General features: G+C 39.2%; 3 protein-coding genes across 6 annotated transcripts; all 3 read right to left on the bottom strand.

Annotated features, from left to right (window-relative positions):
- Positions 1–1067: 1067 nt before the first annotated feature.
- Positions 1068–10354, bottom strand: LOC115736122 (cyclic nucleotide-gated ion channel 17-like). Of its 3 annotated transcripts, none has more exons than XM_030667640.2 (7): positions 10040–10354; positions 8838–9408; positions 5874–6086; positions 5469–5770; positions 4755–4866; positions 3001–3237; positions 1068–2130 (listed from the first exon to the last, which is right to left on the bottom strand). In XM_030667640.2, the coding sequence occupies exons 1-7, from the start codon at positions 10066–10068 to the stop codon at positions 1417–1419; spliced, it is 2178 nt and encodes a 725-aa protein (XP_030523500.1). In that variant the 5' UTR covers positions 10069–10354; the 3' UTR covers positions 1068–1416. The 3 variants fall into 3 exon arrangements, with proteins under 3 accessions (XP_030523500.1, XP_048134182.1, XP_048134184.1); XM_048278225.1 differs by having other exon boundaries at positions 9917–10067; XM_048278227.1 differs by lacking the exon at positions 10040–10354 and adding an exon at positions 9504–9652.
- A 2357-nt stretch (positions 10355–12711) lies between these two features.
- LOC115736124 lies at positions 12712–17225 on the bottom strand. 2 transcript variants are annotated; one of them, XM_030667643.2, is made up of 5 exons: positions 17016–17225; positions 16252–16336; positions 13727–13840; positions 13033–13134; positions 12712–12953 (listed from the first exon to the last, which is right to left on the bottom strand). In XM_030667643.2, the coding sequence occupies exons 1-5, from the start codon at positions 17120–17122 to the stop codon at positions 12909–12911; spliced, it is 453 nt and encodes a 150-aa protein (XP_030523503.1). In that variant the 5' UTR covers positions 17123–17225; the 3' UTR covers positions 12712–12908. The 2 variants fall into 2 exon arrangements, with proteins under 2 accessions (XP_030523503.1, XP_030523502.1); XM_030667642.2 differs by having other exon boundaries at positions 16252–16348; positions 17016–17223.
- A 1134-nt stretch (positions 17226–18359) lies between these two features.
- LOC115736123 lies at positions 18360–20545 on the bottom strand. The gene is made up of 4 exons (XM_030667641.2): positions 20271–20545; positions 19810–19871; positions 19601–19705; positions 18360–18545 (listed from the first exon to the last, which is right to left on the bottom strand). Exons 1-4 carry the CDS (start codon positions 20476–20478, stop codon positions 18393–18395), a joined length of 528 nt encoding a protein of 175 aa, XP_030523501.1. The 5' UTR covers positions 20479–20545; the 3' UTR covers positions 18360–18392.
- Positions 20546–24128: the final 3583 nt, after the last annotated feature.

Genomic DNA, 24128 nt, shown 5'->3' with positions numbered 1-24128 from the left:
TTATTGTTCTGATTTGCGGAATCTATACACTTACAATGTGTTCATTTTTTCTGTATTTATTGCAATAAGAAGAGACGTGTTTTGGATGACATAAGTTACCAATTTGAATTTTGGATAATTGATATCGAGCAAAATCCCTTTTGGAAATCCTATTTCCATTTCTTTATCAGCCACCATGACTAATTTGATGCTGCCACCACTGCCCCACCATCAAATGGCCATCCGTCATTGCCGCCGCCAATGGACCACCACCATCAATGAAGAGACTAGAAATTGGCCAGTTTTGTTGGAGATTAGAGCTTGACTTGTAGCTATAACCTCCCAGTTTACTGTTTACTCAATCTCCGGAGTACAATTACAAATTATTGCGATGAAACTTCAGCTTTATGCTTATGATTAATCACATTTCAAACAAACAAATTAAAGGTGAGTACATTGGAAGCGCAACACAAAAAGTCAATTTATATCTCTAAGGTCATAAAAACAAGGTCTACTTGGAGAAATTTGTTTCTTGGTGCGATGAAAGAATGAGAGAACGATTCGATCCTACCGTCTGCTGAGTTAGGCATATGAGAACGTTCCAACCATGCAAAGCACATTGCCCTCCTAATGCATTAAAGAGTTCACATGTGAATGAATATCAGAAAAAATAAGTTTTTGCCACAAACAAGTTAGGATCTGCAATAAGCTCGAACGAAGGACCCTGCCTTCTGATTTGTCAGATTTCTACATTCCTACACAGGTTATACCGAACACTCGAATCACAGTTCATGTTTAAAACCTAGCATTTACCAGAAATGACAATCTGACACAGGTGGTAAGAGAACTTTTGCGTCTGCTTCTAGCACTCAGTTTTCTGTCCAATACACTTTCAAACAGTGCAGTCAGGAGATCGAAACCTTGTAGTTCTCCACAATCCTGATATGCTGCAATTTTTTTCACTAATAGCTACCAAATGGGTCAAGTCCATCTACAAACAATGCATCCTCAACTTAGCAATCCGCTCAGAGTCTACAATCTAGACATGGGAAACTGCTATATATATGGCAGTAACACTAATCTGTATATTTTCACTGGCAACATAAAAGATAACTTCACGCACGAATGCTCAGTTGCGTAGAATTCAGCTCACCCATTTGGAAGAGCAAACATTTGCGCAGCCAAATTAGACACATTGTTAAACGCCTTAATGACTTCTTCTCCTCACCTGGCACTCTGAGTCTCTGTCACTCTTGTCTTTCTAAGTCATACCATTCCTTCAGAGAGGAGTCTCTTTGTTGTGAAACCCTGATGTCTCAGCCTAACCTCAATATACGCAAGCTCAAGACCGCACCACTGTAGATTCCATCTCAGAAGAAAGTCTTCTTGATGGCATGTAAAAGCTAAAGCAACGAAAACCTGACACAACCAGTCCAGCTATTCATCATAAGGTTCGGAGGAAAAGTCAGGTTCCTCAGGTTTTTGTAACTTTGGCATCTGCACGTCTTTGATCTTTTGAGCTCCTCTCCTCGTGTTTGCAGCAAATCTGGAAGCCAGTATTGTCACTCCCAGATTTAGTTTTGCCTGAGAAGGATTTCTGGAGACAAAAGAATCCTCTGTCTCTTGACCTGACTCATCGACCACATCCTCATACTCTTTCATGGAAAGACTGTTTTCAATAGACCTCCTCTTATGTCGGCGCCAAGCTGCTTGGATGAAGCAGGCAGCCCATGTCCTCCAGTGGTGGGAATAAAATCTGAAGGTATGTTGCAACTTTTTGCTGTGGAGGCGTCTAAATTGGTTTGCCACAAACTTGAGATCTTCTGCTCTCAGAGCAAAAGCTTCCACTTCTACGAGCGTTCTAACTGTTCTAGTCGAGGAAGGCAAATTGACACTGGATTTCGGGAGCAACGCCCAAGCAAGTAGCTCCTCACCACAGAAATCTCCAGGTCTCAATGTAATTGAATCGAAAAAACCAGTCCTACCTCCATTAGTAGTAGAACTCTCCAACCGGCCTCTGATAATAAAAAGCATCTCTGTCACGGGGTCACCCTCACGAACAATGTAGGTACCTTCAGTGCTTAGCGAGGAAACTAAACGCTCACATATTGCATCGAGAAGTTGATCATCCATTTGGGAGAAGAAGGGTACCTGAAAATCATGTGAAAGCAGTGTGATAATTTATTGATAAATGCAGGAAAAAACAGTATGACATAATGGTACTCTTCCCCTTTGTTGGAGTTTCATCTTTGACATTTCAAAAATCTCCAAAAAATCACTTTAGCATTGAAAACCTTCGCTTAGTTCACTTGACAGATAAAGAAAGGGTGATAGCAATTTCCAACGACCCATAAAGAAAACCAACATTACTAGGCACTAGCTCAACTAACAACAACACTACATCTGAGAGGCCAAAGTACTGGCATTTTGGTTTTCACCACTTTTGCTAGGTAAACAAAGAAATGGATCGGGGACAAGACAACATGGGGCTCAAAGCCAGCAAAAAGCTTGGGGAACTGAGGCCATAACACTGAGCCAGACCTTGCCTCTTAGATGACCAATCTAACACAGCCTTAAATTTTTCCATTTCTTCATAAGTGCGTCACATGTGGATCACAAAAGATGAAAATGTCCAATTGGGATCTTAAGGCACAAGAAGCAAAACAAATGTGCATTCCAATGTCCTACTCCAGAGGGAGTGGTGTCTCTAGCTAAAGATCACTCCGTAAACATAAGCCAAATGTCAACCAAATAAATGAAAACTATAAGGATGCTGAAAAGACTACAGGAAAACATGCATTGCACAAAAGCAGGGAAAAGTTTCAGAAAGCCCATCCCTAATAGCAACGAACCAGAACGTTCTTTACCCTTGTGCAAGTGCATGAAAATGTCGGCTGATGTGCTCGGCCCAATTTTACAGTACTAAGTGTAGAATGCAATGTAAACACATTGAAACTCTAAACCGAAAGCAGTTAAGTTGAACAATTTCTTTACAATAGGATCTGATGTATAAAGACATACACGCCGAACAAGGTCTAAGCACAAGTGACGCTGAATATCACGACGGAGATCAGCTGGTAGACCACGGAGGATGGATTCTTCGTCAACTCCTCTAGTAGCAAGCCACTTGTATTGGCCAAAACGACGTACACGTTGTTTTAAATCTTCGGGAAGCTGGCGATGCCTCATCCATTCGTCTGCGTCTCTTCGTTTAAGTCTCCATTCCTCAAGCCTTACAGTAAGGGACTGCAGGTAGGTCTGCACCCAAACAAAATCAGTAAGTATATGAAACAGAAATGTAATTTGAGACTACATCTTTTCTTTTCTGTTTTTTGTTACAAGACAGACTAGATCTATGAAGAAAGTACCGTGTTTTTCTTTGAGTCATGCGGGAGCAACAATCATATATTTGAGAAATGAAATTGTTTATCTTAAACAGTTATCAGATGAGAATTTAGCACTTTACGTAGGACCACAAATGTCTGCATGGACCACAAATCCTGGAAACAATGGGCTCAATCCTCCAAACTTATTAGCACAGAGATGCCAGTATCTCCAGAGGGCAAAAGGTCAATAAAAAAAGAAGTAGAAGAGTTGGATGCATGCTTGCTACGTGAAAACTAGGGACAACCTGACTGCATCACATTTCCATGTAATAAAATCAATCCCACAGATATCAAAACTTCATGGATCCTCACAAAGACTCACCTTGGCATTCCTAAGGTGAAGCAACAAATTGAAGCACCTCAAAGAACAATTCAGAAAATTATTTATTGCCACATGACAGTCTGACAATATTTGGGTATTTACTTGTCATATTTACCTTGAAAGCAAAGTGCCACTGAAAAACTAAAATATCAGAGGTCTTTATACATCCGACACACGCATCAATGGATTTTTCCAATTCTCTTACTACAATGAATGGTTATACAATGCGACCAGAAGTTCGATTGGCAATATATCTACTTCCTCAAACACGATAAGTTTCTTTATCTCATTATAAATTAGTTAAATATGTTCATTCTATGCCAAGTAACACTACCACAACACCGAAAGTAATTGTACATAATAATAAAGTAAATCCCCCAGAGACAGCCTTTTTTTGAATTCATTTTTTCTAGCTTCATTTAAGACTCCATTTCCTCTTAGCAGCGGCAAACAATGACAAAAACAGCATGAGAAGCCTACAACAAGTCTTTCAGCTTTCTCTCATCTCCATCATGAATTAAGCTGAACCATTGCTTCAGATTTGGAGGTGCAGAGACTTGGGTATTCAGTCTAAACACGGAAAGGGCAGCAAGGGAGCAAGGCAAATTATGTCATCAACCTATCTCTCAAAATAAGTAGATTTAGACTTGCACTTAATTAAAAATCAGGGAATGATTAGAAGCATATGTATGATTAGGGGCTTTAAAATGTCCTCCAGTGATTTTGCAGCATAATCAAGAGGCAAGCTCATGAAGCCGTGAAAAATTCCATCTACCTTATATTGGAATGTCAAACTAGCCAGCGGCATCATATCTCTGAGTTATTCTTCCCAAAATTCATGCTTAGCTCGTAGGTTTTAGCAACAGATCTATAGAATGTCAAAAGCCAGTCCCATCATTATGTCAAGTTAATTTTTACGAAATTATTACTTTCTTACACTAGCTCATCCTTACAAGACAGCATCTTCTAACCACCACTGATAATATTAATAGTAAACCTATCAATGTTTTACAACATATCTACAGCTTGAAGTGGCTGAGTCAAGAATAGAGCCAATAATAAATTACCTGCATGTTGCCAATCAGATGGGCAAATAAAACCAGACCCAAGATGGCAATAAGTATGGCAAATGATGTCTCCCCAATAAACATGCTTGTTGACAAATTTTGACCATAAGAACTGAAAAATTGGAGGGTAAAAATGTGTATTAGCCTCCCTTGCCAAATAGAGGTAACTAAATAGAATTCAACTCATAAGCTACAAATCAGAAACAACTCTTTAAACATGATTCTCAGTCTTTTCATCTGCCTTGAGGCTAAAGTCAAAGTCTTTTGGTTGGTAATGACTTGATATGGTCAGGTGCACACTAGGCCAATCATCAGATGTATTGCCAGCTTCATCAACTAATATAGTAATCTAGCCAGAGCTAGCCAGAGCTTCACATTTAAAGATTGGCAGTACCACACTTCATCAAATTATTGAAGCGATTCAATTATGAATGTCCTAAAGCATCTTTACAGAATAGCACTACAGATCTTCTCACTCAAGTTACATAGCAGGCTCAAGCCAATGACTTCACAGTGATGCTCAGCACTTCCAGACAGTGTAGACTAGCAAGATTCAAAAAACAGAGGAAAGCTACATATTCAGTAAGGCTGTCTAAAAGTCCAATTGTATGGTAGTCCTCTGCGCGATGTTCATAGCATAAGCACACATGAACTAATCATTAACAACTCCAATAGTACTTCTGTCGTAATAGATGGATGGAATGGGAATGTTACCTTAATTGCTGCAGACCCCACCATAAACAATAGCAGTACCTTTCCACAAAATTAGAAGAAACAACATTTTTGGTCACTGCATTTTCAAATATCCCATAGTTGAATGTGGTACTATTGTTATTGGGATTACAACTGTTGAAAACATTTGTACTGTTGGCCCATCTTTGGCGATTAAGATCAAAACCATCACAACTCAAATATTCAGGAACACACTTGATAGGACTTTCTTCCTTTCGGCAAACTGATTCCCAGCATGATGTGTACCTATCAACTGACAAAAGGTACCATGCTGCTCCTATAACCTGAGCAGAAAATAAGTGAAAAACATCTGCTAAGTGACTCCACTCATATGCTCATTTATGACACTGCAACTACTATCAATTAAAAAGAAGTAATAATACATACATGGCTCGCCAACATGTATAGCAGCAGATTATATGCAGCCCCAGCCCAAGCTGTTTTTGTAACCACTCCAGTTGCTTTGATTATTTGAGAACTTAACGGGTACATAAGATACAACCTTGGTACATACTGCAGCAAAACAATCAACGCCAGTGTGTTGTTGTTATGATCTGTCCGAGAACTTCTGGCTGCTGGTATAATGAACCAGATCACTATCTGCAGAATCATTGTGGAACATCTTTGAGACCATAAGAAAAGGTAAAAGTTCAGAATTGAAATACTCAATAGACCAAAAATAATAGCACAGAATTCAAAGTCAGAATGAAAGTAACGACCTTTAAATCCTGCTCCTCTATCAAAACCGTGCAACAAAACCGTGCAAAGTAATGCTAGAAAAGACTGAAAGATTCACCCTATTATGGATGTATGTGTAAGTATGCATACACACGCCTGTGCAGACTGCAGACCACTGGTAAAAGCACTAGGGCCCTTAATGTGCTTCCATCCTTCTTGATTTCTTGGAAGACCCTTACTACTCCTCTCACCCAACTGTACATCTGTTGAGACCTCATCACAACAAACTGATATCTCCCTGCTACGACCACTAAAGCCAATCGTAACTACCGGCCAAAAGAAAATGCAATTAAGCCAACCCACACAAATGCTCATATCATTTTCACTCAACATGCATGGCTCGCTCTTCTCTCAAATTCAACTCTCCAAGAAATCTACCAACCCATCTATTCCAATGCACTTAAATCTCGTGGTCACAGCATTAAAGCCAACTAAATGTCAAAATATCAATCCTGACATTTGGACGTCCATCTGAAATAAGCAGCTTTAATCCATTTAAGGTATCCTCACCGATCTTAAATTTTCCACTCCTTTTTTGCTGCTTCATTATCGGGTGTGCATGATACAGTCATGGTGAATTTCAGGTTATCAATGCTTTCAGAAGAACTCTACACTGCTGTATAGAACTGACCTCATTTTAATATGAGTACTTTTTTGAGCCATAGACATCATTTTTATTCAAATGAGCTGTTTTGCATCTTTAATGCTACTAAAGGTTTTGTATCTACAAACTGTAATAGCGACCTTCATCAAGAGAGGTCATATGCAAGTTCTCCGCTACTTTTAGGTGCTCTTTAAGTGATTGTGCAAGTACTATCGATGATATCTCTGATTCTCATTAAGGTTGTCTTCCTCCATAGAGAGCTACCGTGATTGTTATTCCTTGGTTTGTCCAGCTTATGACTTGATGCGGTACTTTTAAGATCAGTATTAACTGAGAAGATGAGATAGCTCTTTTCCACTTGAATGCTGATGATCATTTCATAGGATAAAACTGAACGCATGTTATGTGGGTTAAGTGTCTTACTAGGTAAAAGATCAGAAGGTCTACTTGTCGATGAGCATGAGAATATCTCTAATTTTGGCTTAATCTATGGCTCCATGGCTAAAAGTTTCCCTTTGTGACTTCATAGTTATCCAGCACATTATATGCATATGTATAAATATATAATTCTCCTTGCTTAAGAAAAGCAGGAAAACTACTGTAGGGAAAACGAGACTTCCCTTTCAAAAGAAGAATCAGCTAACCTTTTAGTCATGGACGTTAGCATTAGAAAGTCCCTCATTATAAACTTGAAAAAGTCCAATTACCTTGTTTGTATAGCAATTCCCTTAGAATCAAGGACTCAATTGTTTTCTACAGTCAGTGGTAGCCAATAACGTGAATAACTCTTTGAAAGCTGCACCAGTGTTGTAAAATCATGTGATTAACAATTTGAATCGCACAATTTGGTTTGATTCACCTCTCAAACAATTCGTCTTGCGCTCATGAATTGCTAGTGAATCATACAATCCTACGATCCGCTACAGTTCATGAGAACAACCACAATTTTCACTGTTTGGCTTTATCATTGAGGCTGGGCTCAAAACTATTGGGTTCTAAAGAGAAAAATTGGCTGAAAATTGAAGAAAGTAACTAGAAGAGAACGGAGAGAACAAAATATAAAAAGAAAAAGGAAATGTACAAACAGACCAGAAGACCTTGGTTCTCTCACCCTAACCTAACAAAGGAACTCAAAAAGCTGCTAGGCTGCTCCTCGTCAGCTCTTGACCAGCCATCAATGGCTCCAACACCAACTGTTGCTACCTCCTGTGATGACACCAGCAGTTGCCGCATCCAGCGCAGGCCATGGCATCTCCTTTGACTCGCAGGTCATGCCTCTAACCCTTGTATTTAGCTTTTTTAAATCATGAGCTTGGATGACAGTCACAGCTTGAGCTTCAAATAGATTATGACAAATTTTGGATTTTCTTTGTGTATATTGAGGTTTTTAAGTGTTGTTGACAGTTTTTTTTTTTTTTAACTGTTTTAGGTCTTATTGATTTTGCACTTCTATAATACTCAGAAGTTAGATTGGGCATTGACAATAGAACAGTGTCAGTTTTGGGTATAACTTTCTCAACTATATCATGCTTTTTTATGTGCTTCTGCAACTAGTAGCTTAATTTTTGTGAGAAATGCTTATTCTTGGGAGTTCTTTTAGAATTTTTATTGAAACTAATGATTCAAGATTGGCTCCGACCTAAGATTTGGAAAATGAAATTTACGGCTCACGATTCAAATCTGGATTTAACACCGGACCGTCTTCCTTAAGGAAAATGTCGAACTTTTGTGCCGGTGAGATTGGCCCCCGAATCACTTAATTTTCATTTGATAAACTTGCCAGTTTAACTTTCCAAGAAGATAATTCATTACATCATACCTCTCCTGACTTCTGCATGCTAAACTAAGTTTATGTGAAGCTTATCTTTCAAAATCTTCAAACAGCAATTTTTCAAGGAAAAAAGTCGTGCAGATAACCAGGGTATGCTGGTGAGCAAGCAGTAAACAATCTCTCCGAACAGATGATGCTTCAGCATGAAAATCACCAGAAAATTTTCTGAGAAAAGTACCTGAGGAAGAGGCAATGCTGCAATGAGATCAACCAAGAAGTCAGATCTAATATACTGTCGAGCAATCTTCTTAGGATCCATTACAAGTTCACCCCTACCAAACACTCGAGAGCTCGGTGCAACAAAAGCTGTTCTGAACTTTATAACCATGTGCAGCACATAAAAGAGGTCTGCCATTGTCCGAAAGCACGTTACTATGATTCGTAGACTCAAGTCTGTCTTCATGCAGGAGTTGTCCGAAGTCCCTCCCACTATTGGCAAGTAAAAATATAATGGGTCGACAAAGAGAGCCATTAAGCATGTGAAAATGAAAATCCGGTTCCACCTCAACACAATTTCACCCCCCGGATCAAGCATTTTACTCCGCCCAGGCGCAAGGTCCTCTGGAAACACCTTACTCCTCATACTTGAAAAAGCTTCAGGTAGTTTACATCTACCTCCCACGAACCCATTATCTGATTTCAGCAAAGACGATGAGGAAACCATGTACTTGGAAGACGACATATTCAAGTCCGAAGGGTCATCACTTCCCCGTCTCAATTCTTTCTGCTGTTTTCCATCAGAATAAAACCTGCAAAATTTGTAGCAAAACTCAGCACAGAACCACGAGTGTGCAGGTAAAAGAGACTCCAAAAGGTACCAAAGGCGAAGCTGACTAGGCATTACTTTCATTTAACTGGGTCAAGTTCTATAATGTATATTGCTCTAAGTAAAGTGGCCGCCTTTGCATTTTCCTATGAAAATGATTCACAAAACTAATTTCGACCATTTTAGTTTTCCGAAAAGCCACATATTAATTAGCTATGAAGAGAGTCCATAATCTGTGCAAATGATAAGGAGCAGCTCTGTTCGGCAGAGTTTCAATCCAGTATTACACGTTCCAAAAATTGAGCGAGCTAGTATCCAACCACACCCCGCCCCCCAAACCCACAGCAACAAATGAATTGAACCACTTTGTCGTTCTAACTTCACAAGAAGTAACACTACTGAAGCTCACACAATTGAGAGAAATTAACCAAATCTGCTGCCAAATATTACAACCCCGACGAGAACACTATCTTCCACGACCTGAAACTTACCGAATAAAGCGGAACACCCAAGCATTCACCAGGTTAAAAAAGCGAACTTTCCACGAAAATCCTCTCCGGGAAAAGGACAAACCCCGGAACGCGTCAGCGAAAGAGGGCCCGAAAGCGACTTACCTCACAAGCCTCTCCCTCTTCAGTTCCATCTCCGAGGAGCAAGATCGAATGCGACGCCTCCCCTAGCGACACCCTTCTTGAAACCCAAATCCGCACCCTTCCTCAGCTCGCGGAGAACACACGAGGAACGAGACTCGGTGTCGCGAGCTGGATCCGGACAAGAGTCAATTACGGTGTTTTCCTAATGCTCAAGATTTCTGGGCGTTTCCTTAACTTCCTGGTTCGATTGGGCAAATTCGGCAACGCGGGCGTTGTGTGCGACAGCGACGCAGTGGACAGACTCTGGAGTCAAATCGAGAGTTGACTAATGGGGTGGGTGGTGATGATGGCAGGGGTGTCAAAAAGTCCGCACTAGCCTTTTCGAATTGAGTTTGTTACTTGGGCCGGATCGGGCCGAGCTGGACCGGCTCACTGATGAATTTTTTTAACATCAATATTTTATTTTTAATTTAATTTATTTTTCTTTTTTCTTTTTATATCCTTTCACTTGATAGGTTTGTTAATTGGTTTTGATTAAAAAAAAAACAGAAAAAAAAAGAATCAAACCAGAATCTAGGTCGAGCTCAGTACTATTCTGTTTCGGGCTTGCTCGAGCTCGGGCCGGGCCAAGACTCGACTCGACTCGACCCGACCTAACCCGGCCCGTTGACAACCCTAATGATGGGGAATGATTTTGACTTCACCCAATCACCAACGCGCAAAGCTTTCTCATGTCTCCTCCTTGAGTTTGGGCCCGGCCCATTAAGTTAGCTAGGTTTTCTATTTGGGCCCATGATTGGATTAAGATAATTTTCCGCAAAAGGACATTTCGAATGTCAATATTTATATGCCGCGCTTACTTTAGTACCAATAACTTTTTTTTAAATTACTTAAGTATCAATTTTTCTGAAAAACGATTAGTTAAGTGCCAACTCCAGTGAGCTCGCTGAAATTTCTTGCCGTCGACGCTAAAGCGATCGTTTTTCAGATTTAGCACTAAAGCAATCATTTTTTGGGTCACTTAAGTGCCAATTTTTTTGAAAAATAATTATTTAAGCGCCAATTCCAATGAGGTGGTTGAAATTTCTAGTCATTGGCTCTAAAGTAATCGTATTTTTTCGATCCGGCACTTTAATGATCCCAAAAAAATATATTGGCACCAAATTGAGCATCGTACCCAAATATTGATACTCGATGTGTTCTTATGCCGAAAATTTTCAGCTCCACAGGAGATCACCACCATCCATCAACTTTGGCAAATTTATCTGTCCGTCTGGATTGGGTTGTCTTCGTTATAGGATTCTCATACTTTGACTCTTTCCATTTGAAGTCGTCAAAATTTTAGCAACATGTACGTACGCATGTGTATATTCACTTACAATTGTCTCGTTACTGTTTTAAATTTGAATCATGTTTCGGTATTGTTGTTCTTTTTTACTTTTTTTTTGTGGTCTAAATTTGTGTCTTGACGTTAGCTCCATTTACTACTTATGGAAATTTTTATTTTGTTTTGGATGGCGAACTTTTGAATTTTTTAACTTGAAATATCAGAAATATTTGCAACCCATAAATGTTGACACGAGTAGAACTTGGAATCGAAATCGTTAGGAATAGATCCGATTCCAAGTTTCAAGTTATTCACTATAGCTTTCAAGTTTTAAAAATTGGAGAACTTGTTTCGACGAGTAGGTTCCAAGTTTCGGGTTCCATACCTAGAACCTAGAATCTCAAACCCGTAACAAGTTTTTATGTTTTTCTTGGTATATCCTAAAATTATTCCATGTTGTCTCATGACGAGTGTATAATCTGAAATCACTAATTTAATCTTCCATTTTCGATGATATTTATGATCGAGACTTTTACTTTGTTAATATTTCATATTTATACGCGTGACCAAATACAAGTTGTGGTCACCGGATTGTAATAGCAAATTGTAGCCATTAAAGATAATGATTCACTACAATCGTTCATTAAAAAATGCAAGTAGAACTTGAATAGAACTTCCGATGGATAGGTTCCAGACTCCAAGTAAAACCTATACGAAACTTGAAATCGATCACCCTTAAATGTCCTTGCATTGCATGGGTCTAAAATTATAGTTAATATATTATTCTTAATAGTGACGTCCACGTGGAGTTATCCCAGAGCAGTCATATCCAAAAATTAATAACAGAATAAATGTTCATATCAATGAAAATATGTGACAGAATTTACGGGGAACGTTGTTTATAATAAGCATGAACCGCATCATGTAAATTTTACTTGTGGGAAAGGCGAGCGAGCCATCGTCTCAAACCTGGTTGAGAGTAAATAGCTTTTAATATCTTCTCCATTTGCTCCTTTCTGTTTATAGAGATTTTGAGCTAGCTTCTTCAAGATCATCTTCCAATTCCATCTTTTTTTAATTAAAATTTCCTCTTTTCTGTCTTGGTAACTATTGATGTTTTATGCCTCCCTTCTTTCTCGCAAGAGTAAGATGGGTATTTCGTTATCCTCCAATGAATCCAAACACATTCATTCTGTCTGATACATTTTAGAGAAGTAACATCTATGATGAAAATGAACAACATGAAATCTTTGTTATCAATACCAAATAAAGCTACATTCTGTTAACATGTGATGAAAGTTGATTATAATGAATCCAATAACAGTAGAATGAATGAGATATAAGTAAGCTGGTCAAGTCATAAGCCTGTTGCAATTATGTATTCCTGTATTTGTGAAGATGTTCATTGCCATGTGCCGTGAAAGCAACACAACCGGTGAAGTGAAATCCGAAGGACGGAAAAGGGCAGAAATGGAATGAACAAGAAATCTACAAGTGCAATTTCAAAGAATAACAATGAATCTGTAGCTTCTCAATGTACACCCAGCTCCACCAGGAAGATGCCTACTGCACAAAAAACCGAACGAAAGCATCCCAGTATCCAGCCAACTGAGAGAAAGAAACTATCAGTACAACATAAAGAAGTGCCTTATGCAAATTTTTGCATTGTCCAGCATTATATGGTTACCTGGCTCAAGATACCCTTCCCAGTTTGACCTTCGACTACCAAGCCTGCTGCGAGACCAATCATCGCCCATGCTCCATTTATCGCTTCAAGCTTACGTCTTCTCTGTAACCACAGAATTTCTCAATTCCAGTGAAAGAAAACTGTATTTATAGCAAAGAGATTTCTGGGGTCAATTCCTCACCTACACCCTATATAGAAAATGTAATGGTTTTGGGAAAAAAATAATATTGGCTCATGTATAACTCGGACAGCAAAAGTGCATAAAGGGTTGAGTCATTCAACCATGTGAACCGTTCTACCTCTTCTCCAAGTTCAGAGTCCATATTCGTTTATCCATGAGGAACAAACAACGGGATGAAGATGTTAAGTGGAAACAAATACAAATAATTCGAATCTAAAGATATCAACAGCAAAGCACTAAATAACATACGGATGAAAACAAGGAGGAGAAAATTCTGGACCCTACTTTGAGAGCTTCTCTGTGGGATTCACCAGTTTCTTCCCTAATGGACATATATCAGCCATAAGCTAGTCACAAGACTCACGAATTAAGAACAAAATGCTTCCACCCTGTGTTTTCACATAAAGGATAGGAATCTAGACTACACTAGGTACAATAATATAATGCAAGCAACCCCACAGTAGGTGGGTCGCCGATAGATGTGTCTATATCTCTTGATGCACATTTACTCGCCTGAAACTTCTCTTTTGCTTGAAGTTGTTGCATTTGCTTAGCAGCTAAACGCTTGGCTTCCAAAGGATCTACCATGATCACATCATTTATGGAACTTCCTCTCCCTGAAGACATCTGCTCGGTTTATAGGAGTAACAGAGAGATTCATCACAATGATATTTTTGTCTTCCATAAATCCACAGTTAAAAACAATAGGAGAACATGGTAAATGACAGAACTCAAGACAATGGCACAAACGTGCAGAATTAAGTTTAGAAGAATTTTTTTATTCCATGTATTGATCTCATTATGTGGAAAGGAAATGAGCCGTATGAGGTGAAATATCATCACAGGGCAAACTGAGAAAAAGATAAGAGTAATACAGCAGATTCATCCACCTTCGTTGAATGTTGCTATTGCTGTAGCTGCTCTTAATGCAAGCAAGCGACATGCCCACATGATTTAGTACAGGAGAATGTTAAATTTAAAGTACAAGCAAGAAGCAACGTTGCTTCAATAGAGAATGGTCAAAGAACAATGATACTATCCTGAAGATTGAATATCTAATTTTACTTTTATTTTCGGGTTACGTACAATTTTAATTCTCTAAGTTTCAGCAATTGAGCAAATTATCCACTAACTTTTATTGTGTTCAATCAAGCCCCTAACTTTCTTGATTTGTACAAATGGTCCTCTAAGTTTTATCTCGTACAAATCTCTAATTTTCTCCAATCCTTCAATCAACTGCTCTCACTAAACTACTAGATTAATTAATGACGTGGCATTGTCAAATTGGCAAAAAATCTCACACGACGCTAAGGTGAGCCCAATTAGCGACAAACCAACAAAGGGGGGCAAAAAAGGAACCTGAAGTACAATGGGTACACGAAACACTTGGTTGCACATATCAACAATGTAGGAGGACTAAAACATGCAGGACCAAATCGCACATTTTGAGAACTATGCAGGACTTGATTCATAACATAAAAGTTAGAGAACCAAATTGCACACACACTGAAAATGTTATGACTAAAACTGTATTTAACCTTTATTTTACTTTTTTCTGGACAAATAGAGACCATATTTCGTATTAGGAGGCACGAAAAAGAAGTCTAATCTTTGCATTTCTAAGCATCTTGACGTTACGAACTATATTGACTAGGTACAGATAGGTATCTGCCTGTACACTTCAAGTGGTATTTGAATTGCAATTTATGAGTAGTCAGGTCAGCACATACAAGTAGCTACTTAATCTAGAAACCGTGTTAATTCATTTTGCATACTTGACACAATTTCACAGATACTTGTAACTTGGTAAAGACTCCAGGGACTGGATTCAGCAAACATATGTCTTAAGTTGTTATACCATCTCCAATGAAAATAAACCCCCATATGTCATCAAGGCATTAGTTAGCATCTGTATGATTCCTCAGCAAATAAGCTGTCTCGAGCTTAAGGTACTCCATATTCATTTTGCTAAGGTTATATCATCCAGAGTTGATCCATATGAATGCCATTTCTGGCTAAACCTCTGGGCTAACTCCATGCTGAAGACACTTGGCACATTGATTACATCATAATATGCTTAAATTGGCGCTCAGCTGTATTAGTCTACACACAACTGAGTCAATGGTAAAGTTCCTTCTGTTTAATCAACTCAATGACAAACATCAGCGCATTAATTTGTTATGAATAACTAAGAATAAAAATGGGAAGCAGAGTCCAAGCCTCAAAGGAGTCGTTAAATTTGTCCTACATCTACTAAAGTACATCTTGAGCTGCCAAACAAGCAATGAGGGCTACCAAAAAGGACCCCTACGACAACATGTTTTTCGTGTCAATCAAGGTTACTATAATTTGGGATAGTATGGACATGGGTCCCTAAATCGTCATTTTATGGAACGTAAAATGAGATGTAGGAGTCAATATAAGAGTGTCACTCTCAACAGTGTCAAAGGTTGCTATGTCTGAAAGCTTCGATAGAGATCTTGTGGAAGAATGATGTTTCCACATAAATCGAAGTGGAGTAACATGTGTCCAACTTCTTCACTACGCAAAATTGAGATATACGCACCTCATCAAGTATTTGTTCCACCAACCCATCATCCCCTACCCCCTAAAATGACCCATTTGACACCCCTATAAGACACTCTGGACTTCTTACACTTGACAGATCTGACATCACCTACACAAACAGAACACTTGTATCACAACTCACATGGCATTCATCTTGGATCTAAAAGAAATGCTGCAACCTTTATTGATCTAACTTCTCTTCATAGTGGACTACCATGCAAATTACAGCTTCACATGTTCTTTTACAAGTTCTCCTCCAGTTTACCATGATTGTAGGATGAAGCATTTCCATGTATCAGTGATTCAAGCTCCACCAATTTTACTATTCACATGCCGTGGAACAAGAAGCTAAAATGAATAACCAGCCACACCACAAAACGCCAGAATAAGGGATGCCGACTCATAGGACACATCCATAATACCAACAAAACTGCACTCTCATCATAGATATAGAATTGCTTGATGCTTACATTGGGATCCGCCAATAGTCGGAAGGCCTGACCCCTAGTTTTGATGGCAGACGGTACTGAACCTGATTGTGTTGTCAAACCCTGTCTGACAAATAACCTATTCATATCACGAAGTCCAAACACAACATCAAGCATGTTATCATGGTTTCACTTTAGTCGCTTATAACATCTTTAAACTATTACGCGAGATAACACAACAACATGACAGGAAAAGAAGAAGGAAAAGCTCATCTGCGTCTGCCAAATTTATCATTCGTGGACAGGAAGTAAAAAGAAAGCCTTTTTCTGGAGACCCTAAATGCCACGAAAGTCATTACAATCAGATCTTACTCCTAAGAGTAAATATACACTCAATAATTCGATGGAGCGAGACCAAAGCGCCGATGCATTTACACTCACACCGCAGTAAAATCAAATTTTCCGAAGAAGCGGAAGGCCAATCACCATAAACAGACCATTGGAACATCTACACCCTACACCCTGAAAAGCGAAGTCAGCAATCAAACGAGAAGCAATCTGTTTCATCCAAATTCACTTCAACTCCATTATCGATCATATGAAACAATGACACCAGCACGCTGAAATCGCCACCTAAAGTCAAACAAATTGTGCGTTCCCGTTAGGAACAAGGACTCGCTTGGCTTCCGAACAACACTTTCATGGTGAATAAGCAAGAGACGCCACCATGGAACGAGCGCAAGAGGCTTCAGTGCTCAGCTTCTACTCGGGAAGAGAGAGAGAGAGAGAGAGAGAGAGTGTTTTACTTGAGACGGGTGGCGAAGCGAGGAGGGAAAGGCCGCGAGGATGAGAGAGAGAGGCGTCCACGACAGCGAGGATGACAGGGCAAGAGAGGTGGAGAGGCCGACGCCATTTCTGATCAGCTCGCTCAGACCTCTGACTTTTACGTTCGTGGTAAGCCTTTCGTTTGTCCGAATCTTTTCCCGCAGAAGTCTGCTTTATTTCGATATGGCGAAATATTCCTTTTAATTTTGACCCAAGAAAAATTCCTTTTAATAAAGAAAAAAAACTTTGACAAAAAAAAAAATTAAAAAAATTAAAAAAAAATTTAGTTTTGATAGTATAAACTATAAAGTCCAATTTCGATGCTCTCCCATATGCAGCCAGATAATTTCTATGCTTAGACCCAAAGAAAAATTCCATGCAACTAAGTTCTTTATTTCATCCTATACAATTCTTATAAAAAGACACAATCTGAGGTAAAGTCTCAAATCGAGTCCAAAGTTTTCCTTTGTCTCATAATTTTTTTTTTTTAGATTGGGTCTCAATTCCGACCTAAATTTTTTTATCTTGTAAGAAAACAAGCACCTATTTTCAATCGATATCAAAATCTGGACCTTTGTCGAGCTTTTGTCCAATGATGCTGTTAAAAGGGGGGCAAAATTGAATATCAACTTAACGTTCGTGATTTTTCATGACCCAAAAAAAAAAAAAAAAATTTAGGCCAGAGTCGAAACCTTACCTTTTGTAGGTGCTTTTATAGGACAAAAGATAGTTAGCACCGATATTATGACCCGACTTAAAATTGATGCTTTTAAAAATATCGAGAGAAATTATGTATTTTAAAACATAGTATTCTCAAATTCTATTATATTCCACACTTATTGTTAGAGTTGCTCGAAGCCTCCAACAATCCATTTGGGGGATCTAGTCATCTCTCTTTTTGAGGATGCCATTCGCGCTTTTCTTTCTTCGGTTTTCCATTTTAAACAATGAGGCTCATCATAATTGGAAAAACTTTGAAAAACCTACAAAATATACCATTTAATATCATCTATGAATATTATTAATCCACAGTGATATAAATGGAGATCGACAATATTGGAGTAACACTCTGTAGACCAGTCTTAGTATGTACACAACCGGGAATCTCGGCTCGAACTAGATCGAATGCTCGAGAAGCGACTTCAATGAGTTACAGGTCTATGCAGCACACGGTTATACCCGATGGAAACACAAGTACGGCCACGCACACCTGCATTTACACATGCAAAATTGACATTCCAAAAGAATTCGGCGGCGACCATCTCCGGTTGCTGTCACCGCACATATCTCCTGAGCAGGGGGCAAGGGGACCGGAAAATTGCAAACTTGGTTCTTTCCGACCTGTGATTCTGCTGAAGTCACTTGTATTTTTCCATTATTTTTCTGGCTTCTTCCACCGGATCTTCCAGCGGAGGGGCACCTCCACCCCCTTTCGGTCCGTCTCCTCCCCCTTTCGGTCCACTGTCTTTGTTTAATGCGAGGAAGGTGAAATATATAAGTCCCATGGTGGCCTGAGAATCAGAAGAAGGGTCGTTTAATATGTCATTTACTATGTTCTGAGGACAAAAGAAATGGGATAGAACTCTCTCTCCCAAGAAATGCTATCAGGACATAGGATATTCCTAAACGTCTTTAGACTCTTTTGAAACATGGTAAATCTCATTTATTTTCCAAGCAAGATACGGGAGGGACAAGGTTTTCCATGCCTGAGTACCTATATACGGAAATTATGAGCAAGGACCTAAGTTTCAACGCGATTGTGACCACTCAATCACCTGAGCCGAGAACAAAGGGCTTAAGAAGGATTGAACTTTAAGCAGGTTATATATCCCAGGAGACACATTAGGGTTAAGCGGAAGAGCGAGTGAATCTGACTGACAAGCTCAGTGAAGGCAAACAGAAAAGGTCAAAGAGGATAGACAGAGAGATCTAATATACACTTTTCAGGGTGAACGCCTGCAAAGAACTTCTGCTTAGAATCTACATTCACAATTTTTGAAGTTTGATGGCGAATATGCAAATTGACAACTTAATAAGCAAGGGGGAGCACGATAGCGGAAAGGATTAACACTAGTCGACTTTGGAATTGACCAGACTCATAGACTGGAAGTAAGGAAATAAGCGGAATCCTACACATCACAACTAACGTCAGATGCACCAGCAATTCAAGCTCTGCAGATGTGACTGTCTTCACCAATATATTGCTCTCCTCACCAAATCCAGAAAAATTCTAGTCAGCTAATAGAAATGTAATTGTCGGTAGTAGTCTATGCTCATCCACAATTCCTCTATTTCCAAGTTCATGGTTTTGATTTAGGTGAATGAGGCTCATCATATTGTCCCATTCCAAATGCTAGCCTCCCATTCTTTTAGTTACTAGACAATCCTGGTAAAAGGGCAACAATAAACCAGAATAAAAAGGTAAAGCTACAACTACCATGGTGGTTCGAAACATTAGACAGACAGTGCAACCGTAGTTAGTACACACCACACCAACAACTGTAAATTGCAATTCAGAAGTTCTTAATCTATAATGAACAAAGCTAGATTGAAGCAAACGTTTTACCAGAACGAAGAAGGCAGTGGATAAGAATGACTTCAGCACAAAAAGCGCGACGGACAACCCAACAAAAGTAACAGAAATCCTCGCTACAGGCCTCGGAACGGCATCCTAAACAGAAAAGAATATCGGGCAAAGCATCATAATGTGATAGTTGCAAGCACATACGAACTGTTTCTAAAGAATCATAACAATGAGAGATGAATAGCACTCACGGGCACCAGATTCGTCCCTGCTTCAATAGCATCTCTCCCCACTTTCCAAACCGTTTGAGCAACTACACCATGGAGCGCAAAAGGGAATCAGCAAGTAATAGCAGATCTTTCATCCGCAGAAACTGTGATTAAGAACGAAAATACACTAAACACGCCGAGTCAAGTCATCACAGGTTAAATTTTTTCAACAACCACACTTCTTTAGCGCCTTTGATCGAACAATTTCTGCTCGTGAGCACTCTCCTGCCAGCTATAACAAAGCCAACAGACAACCGCTGATAATACAATATCAAAAATCACGCGACCATCAAATTCGTCGCACCACTCTGCTCAGTCACAAGCAACCGACCCAATCATCATCAATCAAACGAAACACCCCATCACTAAACAAGACACAGAATTTCACAAACACCCGCGAATCGAGACTGCTCGGAAACTTCGATATTCGAAGTGGGCCCGACCCTTTAAGAAGTTCGACTGGGAAGCGACGACGGGCGACGGACGGCGACGCACGAATCTCCTGATGGAACCGGGCACACCGGTGTGTGAGAACGAAGCGCGATTGCTTGGTCTAGAAATGGACTTGGAGGGAAGGAACTGAGCTCTCGGGCACTTCGAAGAGCGAGGTGGGATGTAGAGGAGACTATGTAGAAGGGTTGGAGACGCCATGCGTCGCCGGAAGCTGCACTGTTCTAGATCGATCGATCGATCGACAGAGAGAGAGAGAGAGAGTCCGTGCGCTTGTTTCCGCCTCAGAAAAATTGAATAGAGGGTCTACTGTGAGTGAGCAAATCGGACCGCCCGGACCGAATCGGAACCGGTGGGCCGAATCCCGATTCTAGAAGGAGCGGTCCAGTTTTCGATTCTAGGACCCGCTAAGATGGGAGCGGACCGATGGAAATTTTTTTTTATTTTGATCAAGAAAACTTCATGCGCATGGAATTTTCTTAATCTTGCCTTTTTAGTCCCCAAACGAAATCCCCATCTCGATCTTGCCTCAGCTGGTTCTTGGGCTGTTTTTGACCCAAAGGGAGATCGTTTTTGCTTGAATCCCATGTGCATTTTGAAAACAATCTTGCGAAAATTTTTCAGCTTTGCCTTGAAAGACCTGTTTGAGAAAATGAATTCGAAATTTTTTTATGTCCAACCTCTATATTTGCTGAATCGGGACCGTCCAAGAATGGTGCATTTTTTTTTTTTGGCATGTGTCCGATCCAATGGAACCGCCCGGGATCGAACCGAACTAGGAACCGATCACCCCTGCGGTCCACCGACCACTAGCTGCAAAAGCCCGACCCATGTAAAGACGTGGACGCATTTGCCGGGCCTACAACCTAGTCAGCTTTAGCCCAAGAGTCATCATGTCTAGTTCTCTATAAAAAAAAAAACGCTAACTTTAAGTTTAGTCTCAAATATAACCAGAAATTTTTTTTATCTTATAAAAATTCAAGTCAAGTCTCAAATTTACTGCGAACTTATTTTTGTCTCGAAAAAAAATCTCAAACTTTAAGTCAAGTCCCAAATCTTCTTCGAACTTTTTTTGGTCATCGAAAAAATCCCAAACTTTAGGTTCAATCCCAATTTTACCTCGAAATTTTTTTAATCTAAGAAATAAATATCCTATTTTTACTCTAATATCAAATCTGCTTCCATTAGCGATCTATCAAAAAATCTCCGTTATTCGTTTCAATTTTCATATCCTATAATGTTTTAGAATTTCAATAATTTTTATTAGAGTGAATTTGTTATCCAAATGAAAATGCCCCATCAATCCATACCCATTTCAATAATTTTTATTAGGGTGGATTTGTTGTCCAAATGAAAATGCCACATCAATCCGTACCCATCGCCCCATTATTTTGATGATCTACATTGGAAATGCCACGCCAAGTTGGGACTGGACCACATGTTAGGTTTGAGGATAGATTAAAAAATCGGTAATTTTTTTTTTATAAAATAAAAGTCGAGGACGATTTGGGACTGCACCTAAAGTTGAGAGCTTTTTCTTAAACAAAAAAAGTTCGGGGCGTAAGTAGGGCTGGATCTAAAGTTGTGGGGGTTTTTTTTTTTTTTTTTGAGACAAAAAAGAGTTCGGCGTAGGTTTGAGACTGAACCTAAAGTTGAAGGTTTTTTTTTTAGAGAATTACGTCATATGCAATGAAAAACATTTCTACATGTAGTTGCCACTTGACTTCACATGCTTGATTGTCACGTGGAGAACACATGCATCTAATTTTTCAGGTGGCCTACTTCATCCTTGGATTGTGATTTTGTTCGCGCAAAAAGCAGCTTTGACGGTTAAGGACGACAGATCAACAGCTTTTCGAATGAGATAGCTTACCTAGGTGGATCACAACAAATACAAGATCTCTCGCAGGGGGTTAAGCTAAAGTTAACGTCTATGAGAGGTCCTTGAGTTTGTAGAAGCATCTAGTGAAGTTTTGAGTAAAAGTAACACTCTCTACAAGCTATAAAATCTTGAAGGCGATTCAACCCTCGTTCTTGGTTATATAACTTCTCGCATTCGATTGAAAAAAAAAAAGGATCAAATACCAAAAGGAAACGTTCCATGAAATTTTCTTTTATACAGAAATCAAGGCAATGGAGATTCGTTTGCCACGGGATCCTCCTTACATTGCTTCGTGCATACATTGCTTCTTACAACACATGTAAGGGCTTAGGACTTCAATTCACCTTTTGCCAATTTTTCGATGGTGCAAGAAATCATCATGAGAGGCTAATGATGATTTGTGGGCCTCATTCAGTCCTGAGATGCGTAACGGCCCAATGATGACTTTGAAAAGGGTTTTGGAAATGACTATTTATGAAAAAGCCCATTGCAATATGAAGGCCCAATCCAATTTTCAAAAAAGTATGCACGACTATGTTTTGAACAAATGTAGATGCTATTTTCAAATGTTTGCCAAAAAAAAAAAAAAGATTTTACATCAAACTGGTATGCAATTTCAAGAGTTTCGTATGAAAAGGCCTAGTGGATTTTTTTTTTCAAAGGAGAAGTAAATTACGGATAAGCCGAAAGCAATTTTGATTTTCATTGCGAAAAATGGGCCTTAACAAATGGGGCCCAAGAGAATGATCTGACTAGTCGTAGTCTCACGTACTAAAGTCGAGTTTTCTTAACTACAGCTAAGAAGGTTGTCATATAGTCACGTAGTTTTGCGGACAAAGATAAACGCTTTTGGCACTAAGAAAGAATTTTCGGAGTCGTCAAGGGCAACCTGTACTTCGCAATCTCGTGGACAAGGTTGTTTTCTTCTCGACACCATCCTAGATATTTTCTTTATGGCGGTCTAGGTCTGACAATCGGGTGTGTGTGTAAAAAGTATAGTGCTAAAGTATAGAGCACGCACATCAAATTATAATCCAAACATCGTTTCAATGTCGAATTGAACATTTGTTCTCAACACCTCCCTACTAAACAAAGGTTAGCAACCACTCCTCCTATTGTAACTCCTACCGATAAAAAATATTTAACACTTGATGTTAGGGGCGCACTTTGTCTCCATGCTCCCAAACAAAATAATTTTAAGAATAAAAAGGGCAGGCCTAAGTCTACTACGAGTTTTAGGTCAAGTCTCTAACGGACTCCCCAATATATCGCTACTTTCCCAAATGGGAACCACTAAAAGGAAAGTTAATACATAGTCAAGCTAAAGATTTAACACAAATGCTCCTAAGCCCATACCAATTGTAACTTTGGGGTTTGATTTAATCAATTTGACATGCAATTCAATTCAATTAGTTCTCCTCTATTTACTACGGCGACAATGATCAAACTATCACTGTATTTTTTCCTTGTGCACAAATCATTACTGTTTTTCTTGTTTAATAAAAGATTAACTTGCAAGCCACTTCATAAATTATTGGGCTTGGCCAAACTTTGGAATTCATACGAGCTTAGTCTAATTATTTCAATTAGCTCAGAACCTCCCTCGCTTAAGTTCTTTGACTCCAATTCAAGGCAATTTAGGATTAATATCATGAAAAATCCCAAACCGGTATACCCTAGACAAATTTATCCCAAACCATTTTTTTGACCATGAAAAATTCAAAACTGGAACGGTTGTGATCAATTTACCCCAAACTATTTTTTTGATCATAAAAAATTTTAAACCGGTACACCCGTGATAAATTCACCCTCGGTTAAATTAGGTTAATATCACGAAAAATTTCAAACCGATATAATTGTGACAAACAGAAGGTAAAAACCCAAGCTGGTACACCTGTCAATTGCCACGTGTCATACAACTTAACATTTTAACGGTTAGATTTAACAAAAATTAATAGAGGGTAAATTT

Source organism: Rhodamnia argentea, chromosome 4 (assembly GCF_020921035.1).
Source record: "Rhodamnia argentea isolate NSW1041297 chromosome 4, ASM2092103v1, whole genome shotgun sequence".
NCBI lineage: Eukaryota > Viridiplantae > Streptophyta > Magnoliopsida > Myrtales > Myrtaceae > Rhodamnia > Rhodamnia argentea.
This window is presented reverse-complemented; position numbering and strand designations above follow the sequence as displayed.